A 24,102-nucleotide genomic window follows, 5' to 3' on the forward strand; every position below is an offset into this window, starting at 1 on the left:
GAGCTGCGCTCTCTGGGCTCTGCCATGAACCTGCTGCCCAAAGTCAGTAGAGACATTAAAACCCATTTCAAAAACTTAACACCCGTATCTTCACCCATCAAACTGTTTGTAAAGACGTTAGCTTTCCTCTCAACTGTTCTGATGTTAAAATTTTTAATGGTTGCTATGCAATTTCAACTTGCAGCTTTGTGAATAGTGTTGCTTGAAATATGCATCTTTAAACCTGTTTGGTTTTCTCTTTTGGCTTGTGATTTTAAGTTCTGTACACCTACTGGAAAGTAAAGATTTGCCAAGAGCTGATTTTTGTCTGGAGCCTCACACAGAAGTGTCCAGCCACATCTTTGTGTTCTTTGGGTCATTCCAGAGACATGCAAGATGGGAGGAAGACTCCAGGAGTGAACTGAAAATTAATAATTTGCAGTTTAGTATAAGTAAATCAGCATGCTATTAAAACTGGTATTCTTCCTTGTGATTTATTATTATAACATTGGTACAAAATTAAGAAAAAAAAAGAGAGAATCTCTGGAAAGCCAGTGAGTATGTCTCTATGAAAGTACTAATTTTTACCTTTTGCATTTACTGACATTTGTATATATCTGGCTTTCAAAGCTGACAGCTGAAATAAAAATCTTGTCTTGGGGACAACATTGACCTTTGTTAAGATTTTTTTCTTGTCACAAATGTTTAGTGCTTTAGTCTTCAGTCTTTCATTTTTCTTTTTTTTTTTTTTTTTGGAGTAGGGGGGTGGCTGGTTTGGGTTTTGTGTCATTTGTTTTTGCTTTAAAGCTGCTCACAGTGCACCTTTTATTTGTTGGTGTGATACAGTACGCACTGAAGCTGGCAAAGAGATGGTGCCACAGAATGTACTTTTTTACTGTTTCCTGCTTTTGTATTTTCATGCGAGTGCTTCCTTTGATAGTAGCCCAGAACAATACATAGCCTAAACTCTAATTTTTTTATTTTAACAATTGTTACTTGTTCAGGAACAGTGCTGTACAGTTGGCTAGTACCAGTCATCCACAACTGGTGGATGAGGGTGCAGTTGAAGGAATCCAGCCAAGCTCAGACAAATTCCTGTTTGTTAAAGTGTCCTGAGCTACCCAACTTGAAATACGTTCAATGAGGCTGATGAGCCTTTGATGAATGAGAAGATGTAGCAGAATGTAGTTTGGACATGGAATTTTTCTCTTTTAAGGGAGGGTGTGTAAAGAGAGAGAAAAAGACTAATCTTCAGCACTCTTCTAGGTTAAAATACTGTAGTGACTTTGTCCACTTTTTGTTCTCAGCACTCAGTTTAAATGAGGCTGCAGATATGTTTGTGCACCCTTGTTGCAAAATAACATCTGCTAATTTGCCTTAGGATCTTCTATTTACATTATCATAATTCCATGGATACCTAACTGGAACAAATATATGAAATACTTGAAATTGAAAATATATATTATTATGTATGCTATCCTATCTTTTAATTTACTAGTCTCCCAAGATTCTTGAAAGAAGACTCTGATCTGACCACGGCACCCACAAACAGGAAATCTGTGGGCACCAGTGAACTTCTGGTACTGTAGGAGCACAGCTCATGACTGCGTCACCATGTCATGGGAAGGTGGTCACATCTGATCAGGGGCATGCTTATTAGTCAGCAAAAATGGAGACATTTTCCTCCTGTTTCAGTACCTTCTGTTGTGAAACCATAGTGTTTTTTATGGTAGTGTCGGGAAAGAGAGAGAAAATAAACAGGCTGCAGGCCCCTGGGGAATTTTTCTGCCCATAGCTGTGGGACAGTTAACAAAGATGATGGGAAATTGGGTTAGATGAGCTTTTTTGTGAAAGTGGATGGATGCCAGACTAGATGCTGTGTTAGCTCAGAGATTCCCAAAGGATGGCACATGTTCTAGTTGTGGTATCTGAGCATGCCCATGCAGCAGAATTGTATTACCATGCTGAGAATGTGCATAGAGCAGCAGCACTGCCATAAAAGTATGTGGCTGACCAAACTGATTTTGAAACTTCTGTACTTGATGAGCTCTGGTCAGCTTTAGAGACCTTGACATTCCCATCAAATATTTATAAACATCATTCTATGTTTTAAAACTATATTTGTCTTTGTCTTCCTAGAGATCTAACTGGGCTCCAAAGATCCAGTGTGCTTACTGTGATGTAATGCCTTCTGCTGATACTGGTGTGAACAGCATTGAATTTTTTGACAGATTTCACAAAACTGCTGAACAAAAGTAGCTGTGTAATGTGGGTGACTGTATCTGTATGTGTAACTGAGAGTCATGGGAGCAACTTGAAGCCAAGTATTACATCAGACTCTGAATTCCAGGCAGTGATTTGGTTTGGCCCTGCTGGATTATTGCTGCTCTCAGAGTTTGTGTCAGCAAGTTTACTCATGATTGACATGAATCTTTAGTCCAGATTAATGGAATAAGTAATAAGGCCCCATCATTGACTACCCCGTGATCAGATACTTGACACTACAACTGGCAGCCTTCGTGCCAGTGGTGGTTCTTATGGAGCAGACATGGTAAGGACAGTGGCACTAGAGATGTGATACACAGGCCAGGGGTCACCATGTGTGTCATGGAAACTTTCCAAGGGCTTGCTTCCAGTCTGATTAAAAACCAGTGTCTATATGACCTTGTGCATCTTGGTACCCATATCAGTATGTTTGTACTGAGAGAGGCATATGGAGGGAGTGAGGACACTGTTTTAAGTTTTCTTGAAATAAATGCTGCTAACTAAGCAGATAAGCTGTGGGTGGATAAGCTCAAACATTCCTCAATTCTGCAAACATATGCCAGCACTCCTTGTGCATTGTATGGTGCAGGAAGCCCTGGAATAGGTATATGTCAGATGTTAAAAGCCATTTTAAATACCATTTTATGAAACTGCATTTATAAATTCAGTAGCTTCAGAGAAGTGAGCACCCAACAATAAATAAATAAATAAATAAATAAATAAATATTGGAGTTTGTGGTGTTAGTGTCAGAAAGGGCATTGAATCTATGATACCTCAGACTCCCATGTGCTTAGGTTTATAAGGTGATGCCACTTGCAGACTCATTCAGATTGGAGAGGACTTCCAGCAGCCATCTAGCCCAGCTCCTACTCAAAGCAAGATCAGTGCTGACTTCAGACTAGGTTGCTTGCATGTTGTCCAGATAGTTCTTGAAAATCTGCATGGATGTAGATTCCACAGTCTCTCAGATACCTGTTCCACTACTTCAAAGCAGTGATTTTTTTAATGTTCTATGGCAACTTCAGTTGTCTCCTGTTCTCCTACCACACACTTCCATAAAAATCCTGGCTCATGTTCTTGGTAACCCTCTCTTGGGAACTGGAAGTCTGCTATTGTGCTCCTCCAAAGCCTTCATAAGTGAAGCAAGTCTGTTTTTGTTAGTCTTTCCTCACAGGCCCAGAGGTCTAATTCCCTGAGAAACTCGGTGACCTTTGGCAAGACATGCTCAGGTTTCTCATGGGATAGTTTGGGTTGGAAGGGACCTTTTAAAGGGTATCTAATCCAGCCCCCTGCAGTAAGCAGGGACATCTTCAACAAGACCAGGTTGCTCAGAACCCCATTCAACCTGGCTTGAATGTTTCCAGGGATGGGGCATCTATTACTTCTCTGGGCAACCTGTGCCAGTGTTTTATCACCCTCATTGTAAAAAACTTCTTGTATCTAATGTAAGTAGGTTCTCCATCAGTTTAAAACATTCCCCTTATTGTCCTTTCAGTGTATGCCCTTGTAAAATGTTGCTCTCCAGCTTTCAGGCCCCCTTCAGGTATTGGAACATGCTGTAAGGTCTCCCTGGAGCCTTCTCCAGGCAGAACAACCCCAGCTTTCAGCATGTCTTCATCAGAGAATTGCTCCAGCCCTCTGATCATCTTCATGTGCCTCCTCTGTCCTCACTCCAATAGTTCCACAGCCTTGATCAACACTTTCTTTTACTGGAGGCTCAGAACTGGATTTAGTACAGTGTTGAGTGAAGGAAAACAATCACTTCTGTTATCTACTGTGTATTGTCTTGTGGATACAGTACAGTAAGCTTTTAGCCCTCATTGCAGTTCTGAGTCCCATTTAGCTCAGTTCCCACTGGTACCCACAAAGCCTTTCTCTGGCCTGTCTGGATTCCTCAAAATGATAGCTCTGCCCTGGAGCTTATTGTCTGCATCCCCTAGTTTACTGTCATGTGCAAACCTGATGAGAGGGACTGTGTCACCTTCTCCAGGTCACTGATAAAGGTTTTAAACAGGACAAGCCTCCAGACAGATCCATGCAATACTCTCCTTATTGCAGGCCCCCAGCATAGGTTATGACACTTCAACCACTGTTCTTCAAGCCCAGTCTTCCAAACAGATTTTAACCTGTCTAGTTGCCCATCAATCCAGACTGTTAAAAGCCTTGCTGAGGTAAATCACATCCACTGCTCTGCCATTGTCCACAAATCCAGTTGGTCAGGCATTATTTGTCACTGGCTAACTTGTGTTGACTGGTCCCATTCATCCACAGCATGTGCATATGCACAGGAATGTGTTCCAAGAATACCTGGTCCATGCTCCAGTTCATGCTGATCCTCTGGAAAACAGCTCTGTCTGGTTGCTGACAAGCAGACCATGAGCCAGTAGTACACACAACTTAAAACTTATCTATTAGAACATTTCTCCTTCTATCAGTACCTAATATTTTTAGGCTTTTCACTTTTTGTCATATGAGCTTTTTTTTGTTTGTGGTGCTCAAGATTTTATTGAATTTTCTGGTAAAGAACCCTACAGAGAAGGTTTCCCTCTGAGCTTTCCTTTGTCTGCATGTTGAAAAGGAGAATTTTTCAGCCATGTTTATATATAATCAATTTCTTTTGGGTGAATTATAAAAACCAGTTTTTCTTTAATTTTAGTACTTGCTTATGTTACAACTTGGGTTATGAAAATAGATGATTGATTATTTTCTCTTCTAAAATTCTAATAATTTAGTTTTTTAGCATCAAGCAGAACTTTCCCTTAGGCTGAAATACAAGGCTGAAGTTGAGTAAAAGATTTCCCATAATTTCATGTAGCTAGCTGCTGTGGGGAAGAATTGCACATTACAGGGAAGGTTTGAATACCATAATTTTAAAGGCAAAATTGACCCAGTGGTATTTTAAAATGTATTTTTTTTAATTTTTAGTTTTACAGTGGTTAAAAATAAACTGTAATTATTAATTTCTTAGCTCAAGCATCTTTTCAGCCTCGGTCTTGGCTTACCTGTGCATTAATTTTGACACTAGAGGGCAGCTGCAACACTTGAGTTCTCTCAGAAAACCATCTTTAGGAGAACAGCTTTCATTCTTCCTTAGCCAAAGAAAGAAGTTTTGTTAGCTACCTATTATGCGGTATTTATTTTAGCAATTAATTTGCTTTAATTATTTCAATTTCTTTTTAAATTTTAAAATCCAGCTTTTAACTTTCTAGCTGGCTTTGTGCCTCTATAGCTGTATCATGCAATTAAACTGATCAGCAATTGGAGAATTGATTCATGTTTTAGTAGCTGTGAAGACACACTGCTTGTGCTTCCCGTGTGATGGGTATTTTGAACCACCTTGTTCAAACAGAGAGAGATGCCAGAGATGGGAAAGTGTTAAAGATCTCGTCTCCTAAATTTTCTCAAGAAAATAGAAGTTTGTCTTATAGAACTTACAATTTATTTCATAGTTCTTGTTAGTATGTAATTTGAAATTAGTTTCCAAAACACTTGAGTTGATCTTTTCTTATTTTCTGCTTTGCTTTAAAGCCATCATTTTTTTGGTAGCAGAGCTTCAAAATGGCAACTTCTGTCCCTCCAGATGTTATTCTATCCTCTCAACAATCAGGAAGCAATCCAATATGAAGACTTTAGAAAGGCAAGGTCAAACCACTTAAAAATTACTATTTTCACAGCTCATGTGAAAATTGCCAAAGAAGTTCTTGACTTAGACCTGAAATTGGAAACATAACTTATTTTTATTAAAAATAGTATGGTGAAATACATGGTGAAACATGTAAGTTGTTTTAAGGGTGTATTGTCAGAGATGAGATATTAATCTGTTCTGGCTCTAAACTAAGAATATATTCTGTCTTGAGAGTTGGTTGCTTTTGTATCTTTTTGGGTTTAATTTCCTCTCTTCCTATTTTGAATCCATTACACTTACTTCAAGTGTTGAACAATATTTTTCATCAGTTGAATCATCAAATATTTACCTGCACTAAAACTTTGAATGCTGTCTGGAACAGTAATAAAATAGTATCATTAAGCTTTTAAGAAAGGAACTCTCTCTCTTAAGAGTTTAATCCCTTGCACTTCAGAGTGTTAGAGATTAAATCTGATTTTTCTGACTTGGGATCAGATATTTTTTTCTGTCTTTACAGATTATGTGATCTGAAAATTAACGTGTGCCTCTCTTAAGGAAATTTTGCACCTTTGCAACTTTGCAGAGACTATAAGGGCATAGTGTTTTCTCTTTCAATCTAAGCTTCTGGAACTGTGTAGTTACAAGGAAATCTTGTCTGTTTTTGTCAAAAGCTTTTCTTTAGCTTCAGAGGTGGAGAGAAGAATTAAAATACTAAAGCCGTAGGCTCAAGCAATAAGATTTTACAAAAGGTGTAATTATTTAAAAAAAAAAAAGATTGATTTCAGACAGTGGACTGTATGATTTAGCTAGTGATGATGACTGTGATGCCATACTATGGATTACACTTCTCCAAGGCTTGAGAAAAAGGCCTGAGCTGGGAACAGAATGGCTTTGTTGCTTTTTGTTGTGTTTTCCTAAAAGTGCTGCAGCTTTTGTGACATTGCTTGGTTTCTGCCATGATTTCTTTCTTATGTTGCAGAGTGTATCTGTTATCTCTGACACTTCTTTGGCAATTTTGGACCTAACAAAAACATTCTCACCAGCCTGTACTGAGTGATAGGGCAGATTTTGAAAATGATTGATGCTTGCTTAGTTTTTTCATATGGAGATCTGCAAAGTGCAGGGCTGCTTGGCTTTTGGACAGTGCCAGACAACTGCTGTAGTAAAAGCTGGATTTCCATAGAAGGGTTTAAAACAAATGTTGTAGTAAAACATTTTTCTTTCTGTTATGGGTTCTGCATCACAAGGAGGAGCCAAACTAGCACTTTTATTTTGTTTCTAGCTGCCAGTCCTGCAAATTGAGAGATTATAAGTAGGCTTCACTTATAAAAAAAAACAAAATCTGCAGAGAAGTTGCTGAGTGCCAAATTTTCTCCCTGTGGGGCTTAGTTGTGGGGTTGTGTGTGGTTATGCCCCAACCTGTCACTGTTCAATCTCATTGTTTGGAGGTGTGCAGAAATTAAACCAGCTGTAAATAGTTTTGATGATTTACAGTCAAGGGTAAATGTCTGCTACCTCTGTCTGAACTGCATGGCCTTCACAGGACAAAAAGGACTGATAAACCTTCATTGGCTGTTTTTATCATTATATTTAATAGATGAAACTGTGGCTGCATGTTAGGGAATAGACCTGGTGGAAAGGCACTGCTCTTCTGGTGACATTTGAGAACAGATTCTATTTGAGAATGACTGCTTAATTTGCCATCCCTCTTTGGATGTGGTTCTCGTAAAAGAAATTGTTTTGTAGAAGACATTCTGTATTTTAATATTAAGGTTTCATATTTAAAGGTTCTAGTAGATAACTAAGCTTTGCTTTGGTATTTTCCCCTTTCTGCTTTGCTATTTTAGGTATGAGTGATTGGAAGACTGGCCTTTTTCAGTAGCTTGCTTCATTTTATGCCTGGTTATGCAAGGTCCTGGCAGCGGTTACTTTACGCTCTCAGGAGGAAATTTCTTACAGAAGTTTAGATTTTGCTAGTCCATTACAGCTTCCTCTAGTGTGTGAGAATTTAAATGAAACAATCCTTTTACAAAAATATAAAGCTTTAATGTTTTTGACATAAAATTATGCTACCATTCATTACCATTTACCTCTCCTGCACCATCAGCTTTCATTTTGATCTTGTCTGAGCTGTGCTGATCAGCACACTGCAGACAGAGTGAAACAAATCAAGGTGGTGAAAAAATAATGTGGTAGGACATAAGTCTTGTTCTCTTCCACCTAAAAACTCTTCTTTTTGAAGTGTGAGGAAGATGTTGGGTATCTTCCTGTTCTCCACTGCAATCTGTCTAGGTGGGATGAGGACAGTGGAGTGATTTTTCCTCTTTTAGGCAATGTGGTGTTGCTGCATATGAGCACAGGAGGAAAATAGAAGAACTTTCCTGCATAATCCCACTGCCTCTGGAAGATCAGTTGAGAAATACTCTCCCAGTGGAAGAGCTGCAGCAGCCAGTAGGTACTGCTTATTTTCCTGTGCTTCTTTCAGTATGAAATTAATTGGACTGCTCTCTGCAACAGCATCACTGCATTGGTTTGGCTGGTGGTCTAAATAGCTTAAATTCTCCTTGTAAATTAGTTAAGTCTGTGAGGCACTAAGGTAATGGTCTCTTCCCCCCTGAGGGTGAAAAGCTCCTGAGAACAAACATGGAAGCATTAGCAATAACAAAAGCCTCTTCTGTCTTGCTCCAGTTTCTCTTTAGTTTTCTGATGAAGAAGCATCTGGTATGGCCTTTAGCTGTCCCTTTATGGGCCATAAGTTCTGATATGTTGCCAAGTGGCATAATATTATGTTTCATTTTTATGGAGGATTTTGCATGGCAGAGGGAACAGGGTACAAAAAGTTTATTTGTTGCACGGTAAGGTCATTCTTTAAGAATGAGGCAAAACTACAAGTATTTTATTTTTGATCAGCTTTGGCTTGTGATTAGTTACAGCTTCCCACAACCAATGCTGTCATAGTGGTTTTTATTCTGGGTCATAAACAGTGATTGTAAACGGTATTAAAATAAAAACAACAGCTACAAAAAATCCCTAAGAAGGAATGTGTTTGCAAGAAGATTTATTTCTGACTTGAGTCATACAGTTCATGAACTTCTCACAGATGAGCTCATCATGATCATAAAGGAAATCTTTGGTAGGAATGCCAGTATCTAAGTCACTCAGATATTACCTTCTTCTCCGTGACATAGGGTGCTGTGGATCAGCACATCTGCACTATGCAGCTGTGTTCCTAAAGTAATCCTATTGCTTCTTCCTTCTGTTTGAAGCTACCCCTGCTTGAAATGTATTTATTCAGTTGCTGAAAGTCTGACTTGCACGTCTTCTTAGTTGTAGAAGGTACCTTAAACTTCAAGAAATATCTGGGATAGTTTTTAATTCAGTTTTTTTAATAGTGGAAGTTGTTTTCAGTGGTTCCTAAAAAGATGGTACTAGAAGCTTTGAGCGTAGAAACATTTGAAGATTTATCAAGAGGTAGGTTATTGCATTTTGGCAATACATACATATAAATTGTATGTTTTTAGAGGAACAGAACAGGATTGGCAGTGGCACCTCTTTGGTTTTTTCTGGATATGTAAATTATATTTTGTGTTGAAAGAGGCCACTGTGTTCTTATATATAAACCAAGAGACGCATATGTGACAGGGATGTGCAGTGTGTGATTTATGTCCCAGTGATTCCTTTAGTGATTTCCTGAATTTCTTGTGAGCGCATTGGTTCAAAATGGATTTGAACATTCTTAACTGGAAGTAACTAAAGCAAAATCGGCAAGACTTTGCAAAATACATTTCCAAGAAAAAAGATCTACAAATTATGATTGTCAGAGAGAAACTACTAAGTGTAATCCTGTGCTCTCAGTTACTTCAGTGGTCAAGTGAGATGTCCAGAATATCTGCACAGTAAAGAGATTTGTTAAAAAAGTTTTACTTGATAGGTATTTTTTATTTGTTGGGTTTTTGGGGCTTTTTTTTGGTTGGTTGATTTTGTAATTAACAGCGATGTGTTTACTGAAAGCCTGTAAGAGCGTATTTTATGGTATAGTTACTTTATCTGCAAATGAAATGCAGATAAAAGGACTGTTTGTGAGTCGGTCACCCCTTATCTCCAACCCCTCCTTTTCCTAGAGTTTGGGAAAGGTTGGGATGAATAAGAAAACATGGCAAAATGAATTTTAACTGAGCTGAACTCTCAGTGGACATGAACAAACCAAATCTGGAACCTGTCTTTGAGACTCCCCTCTTTGGTAGTTCAGTTTATTTCCAAAGCCAAGCTGTCAGCAGGGGTCATTTCTTGGATGATTCTCTCTCATGTAGTTTGGCAATAATTATTAAAATAACCTTGAATTATTAAAAGAACCTTGAATTTTTAAACTTACAAGTACAGACCATTGAAACACGAGCCCAGTCTGCTGAAGTGGCACTGTGTCTCCTCGTAAATGAGGCTCAGCATTCTGTGGCAGCTGCAGGGCCTGCGCGGCATCACTCCATGTAGGTCGCAGCAGTCCAATTTTGAGGTGACAAGTTCATGCATCACTGTGGCAAGATGTGACTGGGGCCAGCAATGACAGGCAATGCAGTACAATGAGATGAAAATGAAAAATAGTTCTGTTTGCTATAGCCTCTAGTTGACACATGTTCCTGACAAATTCTTACTTTGGTTTTGTGTAAGTACCCAATATATTGTTCTAATAGCATTCTTACAGAACTGGTTGATCTGAAAATTACTTTGGAGCTAACTTATAAGGAGTTCTAGCTAATGGTGTGGCAAAGATCTAAAATGCGAATTTTAGAGCTTTAGATTTTGCAGCTTTATGCTGTATTAGTTATAACTGGACAGGGATGTAGGATTTCAGGAGCCTTGGAAGAAACTTAGAAGACAAAAGTGTAAAAATAAACAGAATAGAATAGAGTGTTTCAGTTGGAAGGGTCCTAAAACTATGACCTAGCCCAGCTGTCTAACAGCTTGAGGGCTGACCAAAAGTTAAAGCATATTAATAAGGGCATTTCCCAAATGCTTCTTAAATAGACAGGGATGGGGCATCAATCACTTACCTCGAAAGTCTGGGGGTTCCAGTGTCTGACCACCAACTCAGTAAAGATGTGCTTCCCATGGTCAAGTCTGAGCCTTCCCTTGTGTAGCTTTGAACCATTCCCAGTTTTCGTGTCCCTCCTCTGGATGCATTCCTCCTATTCCCATCCCACTTACATTGCGGTGCCCAGAAGTGCCGCCAGCACTCCAGGTGAGGCTGCACCAGGGCTGAGCACAGCGGGGTGATCCCCCCTTCTGCCCGGCTCTGCTGCCTGTTTGGTGTCCCCCAGGACACGGTTTCTGCCCTCTGGGCTGCCCGGGCACACCCTGCTGACTCTCACTGAGCTGCTGCCACCTGCACCCCCAGGGCCCTCCCTGCCCTGCAGGGCGCTCCCCAGACTCCTCTCCCAGGTTGCACTTGTGCCTGCAGTTACTCCATCCCAGGTGCAGGATCTGGCACTTGCTCCTGAGAAATTTCATGCCGGGGATGCTCTATGTAGATTCCTCTTCAAGGCCTCTTGTCCTCCAGAGAATCATCAGCACCACCTGGTTTAGCATCAACAGCAGACTTGCTGATGGTGCGTTCAGCTCCTGCATCCAGATCACAGATAAACACATTGCTCAGAACTGTCCCTAGAATCGAGGCCTACTAAACACCACTGGTGACCAGTCACCAGCCAGATGTAGCCTCCCATTCACTACACCCCTTTGAGCCCTGCCCTTCAGACAGTTCTTCACCCAGCACAGTGTGAACCTGCTCAGATTGCAGCTGGGATGACTTGTCTGGGAGGATGCTGTGAGGGATGGTATCCAAAGCCTTACTAAAGTTCTGAAAAACCAAACTCACCAAAGATTGGTTTAACACCCTGTGGTGTTCATATAGAAGCTATTAAAACTAAACTTTGCTGAGATCTAGACAGAGTCTCTCACGAGCTGTACAAACCTTTTTGTCTTTCTGTCTTTGTATACAGTTCATAGATTCTCTGAGGCTCTCAGCAGTGTTGCCATTGGATAGGAAGAGGAAAAAATGAGAGTGGAAAAAAAACACAAAAGAAAAAAATAGCTTTTAGTAAGTACAACAGACACCGTTTTGTGTGGATTTTTCCCCCTCCCTTTCTGTAAAATTGACCACCTACTTAAAAATTAAGATGTGGGACATGCCGGATTGATGGGCATTTAATCAAATCTGTGTAATCTCTTATTAGTCTGTATGTCTGAGGTTATCAAAAAGTAATCAAAACAGCTTAATTTCCACAATTTTAAAATTTCTGGTTTTAATATCTGTTGTAAGCAGAAATTAGGCTGAATGAATGATTGACTCAATAATCAGTAAATACTTAAGTATTCAGACTGTCTTCAGGATCATGGATAACTCAGCCATAGCCGGGAAAACTCACAGTATTTGTAAAATTTTAAATCTGGTCCTGCCTTTTTCTTATCTTGTTTAATTTTTTAGTCCCATTTCATTTATGCCTCTAGTGGTCTATGACTGCTGCCTTTCTGTAAATATCCATAGGTCAGAGGTATTCAATTTGGCTTAAGCAGCATTCTCATGGGCAGTTTGCCAGGAACTCATAGGCTTCACCTAAATTGCACATTGTTTGGAGTAATCTCACTCTCAGCTGTTCTTATCTTTTGTTTGTTTCTTGCTTAGACCTCCATCTGGCTTTTTACTAGGTCAAGACAAGTAGCAGTAATTGGTGGTATCTACAATTCCAGTAGTTTGCTGCTTCATGGCATATTTGGAGGTAGGTGCAGAGCAGAGATACTGGAGCTGATAGAAGAAATTTCCACCCAGTTCCCACATTTTTTATAGTCCCTTCTGAGACTGTGTACTGGCTGTCAGAGCATAACAGAACATCTATGGCTTCAGCCATAATTTGTTAACAGTCTGATTTCAGCTCATTAAGAAATCCAGTACAGCTTCCAGCCACAGTAATTCTAATGCCCTGGGACAGTCTCATCAGTGTGTTCCCTGACCATCCTATGAGGCTGCATGTATTTGACGTATAGGTTGTGGAAGGGTTGGTCAGGAAATAGGTTTTGTCTGGACAACAGTTCAGATTCACTTTATATTACTCTTCAATTTATCATCTAGAGAATAGAATTTCTCACATAAAACATGCTTTGCTTGGAAGATGAAAATATTTTTTTAATACTCTTTGCTACTTAATTTTAAAGCATAAGTATCTCTCCCTGATGGAACAACTTAAAATTAGTGTCTCTTTTGTTTCTCTGGTGAGATCACTGGGGTTATTTTCTGTTGAAGTCTGAGCTCACAGAGAGGGCTTTGAAACAATGTCTTGATTCTGAAACACTTGAAAAAACATATCTGAACCTGTGCCACTGCAGGACTGCTTGAGCTGAGACTTGAGGAGAAATTACAGTGCAGTGAATCACAGTGTAGTCATGAAGACTGGCAGTATAGAAAATCCTCAAATCCCAAATAGTTACTCTCTATTCATAGATAAATTTATTGAAAACTAAACTTGTGTCTTAACAAAAAGGCATGTTCTTGGCAGCAGATCATTTTGACTTTTGATGAGAAAGAGGCTGATTACTTAAGTGGGATTTCACAAAAAAAATTTTTGTGCCTGATTATCAAGAGTTAAAAAGTGTGCAGAGGAATAGCTGATTCAGTGTAGACACTTTTCCCTCTGCTTTCCAGTGATCTCTGCGTTATTCACCTTGAGCAGATGTAAACTGAACCTGAAGCATCCCTTGCTTTGTCCCTCTTCTTTCCTCTCTCCTGACTGCTGAGAATCTTTTTCTTAAACTGTGCACATATGCAGAACTGTGGCAACCTGATTTGTACAGGTTTAGATCGTTTACTACCCCAAAATCAGGAGAGAATCCAGAAGTGTTGTGCTTCAAATCAGATAGGTAGCTCATTGAGAGAATTCTTGTACCCAGCTAGGCAAGCCCTAAGAGCTTAAGAGCAATTATAGAGAGAAGGTAAAAATTAAGGTAAAGTGCAACAGCTTTGTGGAAGTCTTGACGTTCTGGATGAGAAAGCTGGGGAAAGCATATTAGGGAAAATTCTGTTTCTTGTTTTCCTTTATTAGAGATTTAAGATGGACTTATTCCCTATTGTAAAGCCCTGTATTTAGTGACTATGAGTAATCTGCTCCTCAGGGCCAGCAGTAACACAGACATCTGCAGTAGAAATATTAAACCTGCAGCCATTATGTTTTCTGAGCTTCCCAAATGATAAGAAGATGCTCGCCTTTACTACTGATACTTGATCAGTGTCTTGACATCCTCTGGAGTGAGCCCATAAATGAATTTTTGTCCTTATATTTCCTACCTGTTGGTGTATCAGGACCCTTTCTAATTGCATCATAATGTGGTATGCAAGAAAAGGGTTTATTTGTCAATAGGGCTGTAGTAGCTTGTATAAATAGGAAGGCTGTGAAAGCTTGCAGGCTTTTAGGTGTAACAGAAAAGTGAGGGAGGTGCTCAGCAGATAAAAGCACCTCTGAGTCACAGAATACAAACTTAGTTGGATTTGAGAACCAACACAAGGACCAGGACCAGTTTGTGGGAAGAAGAGACTTTAGGAAAAATTAATTTAAGCAGCCAGCAGGTAGTGTAGGAGTTGCTGCTTCACTTCCGCTGATACGGTTTTAATGGCAATTACTGTTATTAACATAAAACAAATAAAATTGCCCCATGAACAATCAGATGGATTTGAGGGTGGGCCAGTAAGCTGTAGCTGATACTTCTGAACTCCATCAGATACATGGGAAAAGCAGAATGCCTGGGGACATGTTTAACCCTTTTAACAGAGACATGAAAAGTCCTCACTTCTGCTGGAAGTGTTCGATTTTTGCCCCCAGGCCCTACTGATAGCCAGCTGTTGTACCCAGTGCTGGTTTGTTTTGCCAGTGGTATTATTTAGAGTGGCTCTGCACTGACTGAACATCATCAGCTCTTTTAGTATCAAATTGAAAGCCATTAACTAAGCTTCTTAATACTGCCATGTCTGGATTGGGGAAGAGGAGAGGCTGGGTGATAGCAAGATTTTCTGTGGATGGCCCAGATCTTATTACAGATGTTGCATGTCACCAATAGAAGTTTCCTTGGATGTTCTTCACAATTTGATTTCAGTCTTGCCATTCTTCACATTTGCTTTCTTGAATGTTCAAAGTTCACATTTTTAAAGTTCACAGGCTAGATAAAGTAATTTTAAAGCAGGTAAGTAACACTCAAGGTTGTGTAGATGGTGAAAGAAGATGGGGAGTGCTAATGGTTCAACTGTCTAAGGCAGCCTGGGAGAAGATTCAAATTCAAACTTCTCAGGAGAGATGAGGTTGTTAAAAAAGGAATTTCTTTGTGGTAGAACAACTTGACATTTCCACAGGTAAACGTGAAAAACAGGAGGCTTGTGCAGACTGTCAAATAAGTAATTTGTTGGAGTGTCAGTAAGCTACTTCAGTGTAACTGTGTCAACCAAGTGTATTACATTTCAGGAGCTGCTTTGCAAAAAGCAAACTCGGGAATAGGAGCTATTCAGTATCATGGAAAACAAATTGGAACTGTAAGAGTTGGGAAAAAAAAACCATAATGCTGTAAGTGCACTGTGGATATGCAGTAATAGCCATACAGGAGCTCAGTATTGCAGCTTATTTATTATACTGTAAGCCTTTTTATTTGTAGAGGTATATCTAAGTTTCCTGTTGGAGCTGCAGTTTAAATCAGTTCTTTAAGTGGAAAGATATACAGTGGTAAGCTGAATTTTGCTGATGTGATGATACATTATAAATTTCCAATCTGTGCCAATTTAGGTGTGGGATTGAGGCTGACAGCACGTCTACACTGGCAAAACCGAGGTGTAGACAAATGACCCCAAGTCTTCATTGGCCTATTGATGGCAGTACTTGCCTAAGTAGTGCTCTGTGGTCAGTGTGCTCTGCCCATGCAGTCACTAGTGCTCATTACAGCTCTAGCCTTGCTTTCAGCTTCTTGGATTTCTTTCTGTAAGCATTGTTGAAGGGCATTGCAGGCAAAGGCTGCGGCTTGGAAACTGTTGGTACATGTGAGGCTGGATCTGTGCTGCAGAATACAGCTCTAAGTGGAGATCTTTGAGGCAGTAATAGAGACTGCAGCTTCGGACTGTGTGACATGGTGTGGCTTGGTGCAGTCAGTTGCTTTGATGTGTGTCAGCTGCAGTCCAGGATTCCAATCCTGTGTCAAAATGCAGAGCTTCAGGAGATTACACCCTTATGAGACTTTTATAATTTTAAAAAAAGCAAAACAAAAAAGAATTAAATTGTTGATGCTAAGGTCTTCAAGATACACATGATAAATGAATTTTCTTTCGAACTGTAACCAGAACTGAACTCAGGCTCAGTTGATATGAACTTAAGGGGCAGCTGCAGAAATGGAAAAAGTCTTTAGTTAGAACAGTCTCCAGCATTCAGCTGGGGAAACTGCTGAGCTTTTGATTGAAACTGTAGTGTTTCTCTTCCTTATGTAAATCCTGCCTCTGGCCAAAGGGATCATTTCCATGGTCACTTGTGTGGATTGTTCTCCAACATGCAGTGTACAATGGACATTGCTGTTTTTATCAGCTCAAAACTTCCAAATGCTTGGCCGCAGCAAAGATGCTGCATCAGCTTCTTGTTCACTACAGAAGTGAACCAGGGAACTGCCAAAACATTATTGAAAATGAAAACCAAAAAGCCAATGCAAATCTGGTGGTCAAGCAGCTAAGAATAAAAAAAACCACCCAAACCTTTCTTTCTTCTTCACACCCCATTTTCTTCTTTATTTTCTCACACTTTCCTGTAGACTACTTGAGCTTTAATTCACAAATGCAGCAAGGACAGAAGCTTTACTGGTGTGTAGAACTGAAATGTGTAATAAAGAAGGGTGTTTATTACCATTCCCTGCCTAGATGTGAGATCACAATGCGTTGGTAGCACTGAGTGACCTGATGTAGATATCTGTGAAGTCCCTGTTGCAAAAGAGAAGCCAAAAATCTCCTGCAGCCAATATGTCATGGTTTTTGACTTGACCTGTGAAACCACAAACCTTCATTTGAAGGTATAACTTCTAATTAAAAACTTACTTGCTATTCACCCTGCTACTCTTGTCTTCCTGGAGTTTTTAGTAGTCTTGTTTTTAATAACCTGGGTTATTGCAGCTTCTCCCAAGACTTTTGTGAGTGCGTAAGTACTAAACACCTCCTTGATTTGAAAGATGAGGCAGCAAGGAATTATAGTTTAGGGGTGTTCCGTTATAGTAAATATGCTGCACTACATTTACATGCCTCCTGTGGAATGTCATCACAAATTCCATAGCTCAGTGTGGCTTGTATCAGAGAGCTACAGTGCAGGCTGGGCCATGTTTTATCTGTTGGCTACACCTCTGTAAGAGTACAGACTAATGCTCCACCTCCATTTGAGGTAGGAGGGCAGTGGGAGCAAGATGAAGTGTCGCAGCAGTCCTCATGCTTAATCCAGTTCCCAGAAATGACAAAAGGCAATATGCCATCTGATACATTTCATGCACAGTGGTCCCAACTACCAAGGCCTGGCTGCTTGCCAGTGAGGACCTGAGCAGGGCAGAGTTTCAGAATGTGCTTGGGGTGGTCATGAATGTCAAGTTTCTGATGCCTTTCTGAAATGAGATGTAGTAACAGCTGTGCATTCCTATCCTGCTGCAGAACAGGAGTGGGATTCATGTTCTGATTCATATTCGTTTGCTAGAGGGAGCTTCTGATTGCCTTCCAGATGGTGGTCAACTGAGTGCTGGTTGGGTGTCTTGAGAGGCATCTGTTACATCAGGAAATTTCAGGAACTGGGAGTGAAGGAGGAGGGAGAGAAGTAGTCAGCAGTCTTCAAAAGACATTTTACCAGGAGGAGTGTGTTGGCTGTCTAAGGCAGCAGTTAATACAAAAGGTTATATTCAGGGGTGGGGAAGTCTATTCCTAGTTCTTGGAACTGCTTGGTGATGATGGTACACTAGTCATATCAGCCTCTGCTTCAGTATTTCCATCTGCTAGATGGGAGACATATTCAACTTGACAAAATGAAGTTCCTCTCATGCAGCCAGTTACTAGGGATTGTGTTTTTCCATTATAACTTTGTGTAGCATGTATGCAGAAAAAGGGTGTTGGCATGAAAAAAGGAATAAGAGACAGTAACATCAACATTTTGTGCCTTTTTTTTTTTTTTTTTTTGCATAATACATCATCACCACTACTTGTTTAAAAGCTTTTGAACAAGTTTTTGTCTCTACAAGTAAGATGTAGTCATTCTTGCGGGAATTGCTCTATTCCCCCCACCTTTAAACCTTGTGACGACCTGCTGATTCAGAAATGAGTGTGTCCCTTGGCATTGTGTTCCTTCATGGCTCTATCCTTTTCCTTCCTCAGGTCCTCAATCTAATTATTGTCAGTGCAACAGCTGCTGCCTCTGCACTGCTGAAATCTGTGTCTGTTCATTCCAGCGAATTTCCCTCTCATTTCCAGGCTTAGCTGAGAGGTACCCTCCGCCTGTGCCTCCCGCTTTTGTCTCCTCCTAACTAATGGCATAAAGCATTTTGGTGTACAGTTTGCATTAATAAGGTGAAAACAAAAATTGCCCCACAAAAACACGAACGAGCACTGAAAAAAAGCTGTGTTGTGTGAGACAGTGGCTCCTTTGGAGCCTTGTTTTGGTAACCTTAGATTGGGAAAAAAATCCTACTGTGCATCTTCATGTCTCACTGAACTCTTTCTTCAGGGAGTTAAGATCAGCTCCCTTTCCCGCCAGCTCATTGTTTGATCAGGAGTGTGCAAGTGCCCAAGATGTAGGGCAACACAAAGAGACGTTGTGTCTGTTCATGTAGCATAAGTATATATATATATATAGGACAAGGCAGCATCGTCTGAAAATGTAATTAAATGTAATAAAAAAAAGAAGGAGTGGCAGTGAAAAACATGCATGCATTATTCTAATCCCGCTCCCTTCAGAACAAAGAACAAATGTGGCTGCTGCTGTTCTAGTTGCAGCCTGTTCTTCTTAGCCTATAAGCATGCATGAGAAGAATCAATTAATCAGAAAGTAAATGTAAAATCACAAAATAATGACCAGTAATGTGTTTAAGGATGGCCTCCTCTAAGCCTGCTTTTTTTCCTCTTTCTTTGTCTCTCCAAAGCTCGCATAAAAAGTATAATGTGAGAAAAAGGGATGGAGGAAAAAACCCAAGCTTTTTTGCTTTTGAGCCATCTGAAGAATGCCTTCAAAGGTTTTTTTTTTTTTTCAATATATATATGTTGTTTACTTAGGTTATTTGTTCCTCTGTGCTAGAAATTTAGATGTACCAGCAGTATGGTGGAAGAAAAATTGGTGTTTGTATGAAAGGAGGGAAACAGAGATAGGAAATAAGGTGATGGGGGCTGTAAAGACAGTAAAGCTTTGTCTTTTCTCTCAGCCACTCATCCTTTTTGGTTTTAAAGCTATTTTGTCTTTGTTTCATTTCCCATTAAAGCACAGTCTTTCAAGCTTATTTTTCACAGCCCTGGAGACCAGAATCAGAATCCCTTCCCACTCCTCTAAGTTTACTAGTACAAGCTAGAATTAAAAAAAAAAAATAAAAAAAAATAAAAAAAAGCAACCCTGTGCTTTCAGAATGTACAGCCAAACTGAAGTTGCCAACACTGGGTATGTGTCCTAAGTGGTGCATCTAAGGAATTGAGGTTATTTCACTTATGAAATGGAACATTTGATTGTATGGAAGTAGCTATGGAGTTAACTCCTCCATCTTCTACCCATTCCTACCCTCCCATCAGTAGATGATGGTTTCCTCTGTTCACACTTAAGTAAGTTGTCAAATTGACATAGTAGGAACATGCTGGAATTTGTAGGTGACATGAGCATTTAAATTGTCTCCTTGTCAAGGTAAAAGCTGGTTTTTTGTTTAGTTTTCCTGAGGCAGAAAAAGAGAAAATTGTCTTGGGATTTATAGATGACCTGAACATATGAGTCCCTAGGCCTGCAGCACCACTCCTGTTTCTGGTAGGGACCCTGTCACTCCCAGACAAGCATGGACAGCCCCCCACTCCTGCATCCCCTGCATTGTGGATCCTCCAGTTGTTAGCCTTGGATGTATAGCTCATACACCAACAAGTCTTCCAGGTGATTTCCAGATTTGAGTCTCTCCAAAAGGTGGTCAGGACCACCCTGGTCTCTCCAGAATCCAATTCCACTAGTTTTGCCAGATTGCCTGACTCCCAGAGACACACACATACCTGTCTGCCAAGCCACCTAGCTTAGCTACCTGTCTAGCTAGCAAGTAGGTGCTGGCTGCTGGCTTTATAGTTCCTAGCAATTGCACACCCACTGCAGTTGCTGACACCACACGTACATGGACTTTAAGACCTGTAGTCCCACTCCAAAATCATCACCTTCTAGAGAAAGGTGAATAAGTAGGCTCACTGACCTGTGGATACCAATCATTCCTGCACAGAGTGGAAAAAAATATTTTTTCCCCTAATTTAATTTTTTTTCCTAATGACTCTTATTCAAGAATTTTAAACTATTAGGTAGCTGCAAAACCTCTTTGTGTAGGTTATGTCAGTGGTGGATGCTTGGCTTTCTGGTCATCTTTGCATTTATTTTTCTGTTAAGGTGTTTTCTGTGGTGCTTATCATCACTGTACCTGTTTGCTTAAAGAAGATTCATGATGTGATGAATGATGACCTGACAGGGTTGATGATAGCAATTCTGATTAGTCTATTTATGAGCTACTACTTTTTTTGCTGTAACTAGTAAAATATAAGAGGGATGAAAAGGATGTGGGAACTCCAAAAATACCTTTCTCTTAGGCTGTTTTTACCCAGCTGTTAGTTTGGCTCCACTCCTTCGGTTTCCCCCCATCTCTATCCGCTTTCTCTTTTTTTTTTTCCCCCTCCACCCTTCAATTTGCTGCAGCTGTTAGAATTTCATCATTGTCTCCAAATACCACGTTTCCCATTAGCAGCACAGCCCCTTCTGTGCTAAGGGGAATGCCATTTGTGTGCTTTGCATGTGTATTATTGTTAGATGGTCTGCAGCCAAAGCAGTACTTACACCTTTGATTGCAGCAAGGGTCGATTCCTCGGTAAGAGGCACACATAAGATGCATAAATATTGAAGGATGAGGTTTGCAGACTTGCTGGCAGAAAGTGGTTAAGCCTTTCTGTTCTCATGCTGTGCTTTTCAGATGCTTTTGCACTGTAGTTAGCCTTATCAGCATTTGATTTAACACTGGATACCAGGGTATTTATTCCTTTTGGCAGTTTTAGTGCCATGTCACTCACTGACTGTCACAGTTGTATCATATATTAGATGGCTTATCCTAAAAAATTATTTCAGGTATGAAACCACTGCTCATTCTAATATACTTTATCTATATATCTGAGGGGGTGGTATGTGTGGTGGTTCAGCTGATTTCTAGGTTTGTGTGCATTTTGAATCAATGGCTTTTGTGAATTTCCTTCTGCTCACTGTCTTAATTTCTGCCTGACACCCATTTTGCATTTCCTTTGGCTTCACAAAAAAAACTCTGGTGGTGCCCTTGCTCTTTCCTGACAGTCCTCCATGATTAGAGTCTCTGATGGACTCTTGCAGGGCATGACAGGGCATCTTAATTTGAACTTGGGGATTAGCTTGGAGTTCTAAGTTACTGATAGTGTGGTTCTATCTTGCTCCCACAGAATGGCCTAAAATAGATGTTAATTACAGTGTTTCTTTGCTACCCTCTGGTTTTATTTAAGAGAGGTCTTAACTCTCCTCAGGCTACAATGCCTGTAGATTTAACTTACTGGACCACTGTGGGGAGAGACTTATTCCAGGGAACAGAATAGACCTTCAAGTCCAAATTAGTTTGTACCTGCACATGTAGTCCACATGTGTGTAGCTATGTGTCAAAATAAACCATGTGACCTTGGATGTATAGGATGAAGTTATGGGATGGACATCTGTTCTCACTGATGCAAAGCTTCTGTTTGCACACCTGAGCACTAAAACTGTCATGCCATTGTATATTTCCTCATTTCTACATTGGATGCATATTGTGAATTCTGTTGTGCAAATACAACCTTATTTTGTGCAGTCTAAGACAGTTTAAAGCAAAATACTACTGACTGGACTTGTCATCTTCTATTCTTCCTTCTCAAAAAACATCAAGGGCATTTGCACAACACTTTTGACAATTCTAAATATTTTTCTTTGTTTCTGTCGTGTTTGTTTCATTAAATTCTTTGTAAAGAAATAGTAGATGCAACTCCTTTTGCAGTGTTAGTTCTCTTCATGTATAATGCATGGGTTTAGGACACTTTCCAGTCCATCTGCCCCCAGCATATCTTGGTGCATGGGGTTGTTCCTCTTCACGTGCAAGGCTTTGCATTTCCTTTTGTCACTTCTCATGAGGTTCCTGTGAGCCCATATCTCCAGCCTGTCAAGGTCCCTGTGAATGGTGGCATAACCATCTGGTGTATCAGCTAGTCTTCTTGGTTTTGTATCACCTGCAAATTTGTCAAGGGGAGACAGTGACAGTGGCAAATAGAGCTTCACAAAATTCTCATTTACTTTAGTAGCTCAGAGTGAAAGCAGGATCCTGCTTGGTGGCCCAGGGAGAAAGTGTTTGCTGGATGCAGTTTAACTGCATTGTTTAAAGCTTAAAAAAGTTTTCCTCCACCTCAGGGCTCTTGGATTTCTCTTCTGATGAGGACTATATGTGACCTTTCTATGTTTTAATTATTCAGGAAGGATGTCCTACGCTAGAGAGTGCCTACTAAAAAAAATGTCTGAAATAAATGCTTCAGATGACTACTTTTGATGAGTTCTTTAGATCCTGTAAGTCAAGGAGATCCTAGCTGGAAATCCTTAAGAGACTCTAGGAAGCCCTGAGGGGCTGCAGGTGTTATCTTCCAGTATATAAGTAATGCTCAGCACATTTTGAGTTAAAGGAAATGTGATTTTTTTGGTAAATAAATATGGATTCATGACTATCTTGGATGGACCTTTCTGTTTCTTACTTTTACTAGTCAGGAGGGACCTGCTCTCTTCAGCAGTCTGCGACTTGTTGGCCACGTGGCTTTGATATGCTCCATGCAGGACAGAATGCCCAGCCCTCCTCCACCTGGTGTTGAATGCTGCTGGTTGAAAATTGCATCTGCTATGGCTAATGCTCACAGTAAGCAGTCCTGAAAGTGCATTTTTACCTTGTGTTTATTGACCTAGAGGTTCTGGGGAGATCACTTTAAACAATGTGTTTAAACTCTGCAAGCCCTGGTCTGAAAACAGGTGTTGAAAACTGATTGCCAACTTTCTTTGGGGATGTGGACTTAATTGGTTCATTCTGCTAACAATGTTTTTAATAGACTTATCTTTTACAAGTCTCATCAAGTCCTCTTTGCTTTCTCCTGCCAAATAAATATTCCCTAATAATCCCCAAATCTCTTCCTTCATCTTCATTATTTATTTGCTTGTTTAATAAATAATTTTTTTTTTCTCCCAGAAGCCTAAACTGACTTACATGTGAGCTGCTCCTTGGCTGAACCACATAGCAGTTGCTGTATGGTATGCTGTATTTGTCAGTGTTCTCTGAAAAACTACTGGTACTCAGAAAATCAGGGCTACATAGTGATGTTCCTGAGGCATGTGGAGGTGCCTTGGAAGAATAATAATGAAACAGATCTTGCATGTCTCTGCTATGCTGAAGCGACAGGGAAGCAGTTAGTTCTGGGCTTCCCGTGTTGTACTGAGCTTCTCTTCTTCCATCCTTAAAAATTCTCATTGGATTCAGAAAATGCTTGAATTACATTAAAAAAAAACCCAGAAGTAGGATCTTCTTGGGTATTTGCAGGGTTATGGGCTGGATCTCCTGTAGGACCCCACACTGCAAGTGCTTTCCTGCTTGAGAGTAAGACATTAGTAACTAGTAATTGATTCATTTAAACTGTTACCTAAGCATTCTGTATAATTGCTTCATAAACAATCTGAATAAACATTTTGAATGTTGTTGTTTTAAAATTCAGTTGATCTAATTTATTTTCCACAAGTGTATCTTTAGAATAGAATAGACTATTTCATTTGGAAATTTATTTCAGATATACTTCTGCTCTGTCAGCATCCTAATGGAAGAATTGCACACATGATCTGCAGCACCTTTCCCAAGGAAAGAAAAGGAAGGAAATGCAGATTTACAGATTTTGTCCATGTCACTCACTTACAAA

The 24,102-nt window shown here is 40.0% G+C and overlaps 1 protein-coding gene across 5 annotated transcripts in view; it reads left to right on the forward strand.

Annotated features, from left to right (window-relative positions):
• TSPAN9 (tetraspanin 9) overlaps positions 1-24,102 on the forward strand; it is a 167,920-nt gene that overhangs the window by 17,138 nt on the left and 126,680 nt on the right. The window contains exon 3 of one of the 5 annotated variants that reach the window (XM_058843992.1): positions 8,201-8,325. The exons of 3 other annotated variants lie outside the window; for them this stretch is intronic. Coding sequence is in view for 1 of the 2 variants with exons in the window: in XM_058843983.1 (XP_058699966.1) it covers positions 22,976-23,060 (85 nt within the window). In the remaining variant the exon portion in view is untranslated. Of the gene's footprint in view, positions 1-8,200; positions 8,326-22,911; positions 23,061-24,102 lie in introns of all 5 variants that reach the window. One more of the 5 variants, XM_058843983.1, reaches the window with a different exon arrangement.

This window comes from Poecile atricapillus, chromosome 1 (genome assembly GCF_030490865.1).
Source record: "Poecile atricapillus isolate bPoeAtr1 chromosome 1, bPoeAtr1.hap1, whole genome shotgun sequence".
NCBI classification, from domain to species: Eukaryota; Metazoa; Chordata; class Aves; order Passeriformes; family Paridae; genus Poecile; species Poecile atricapillus.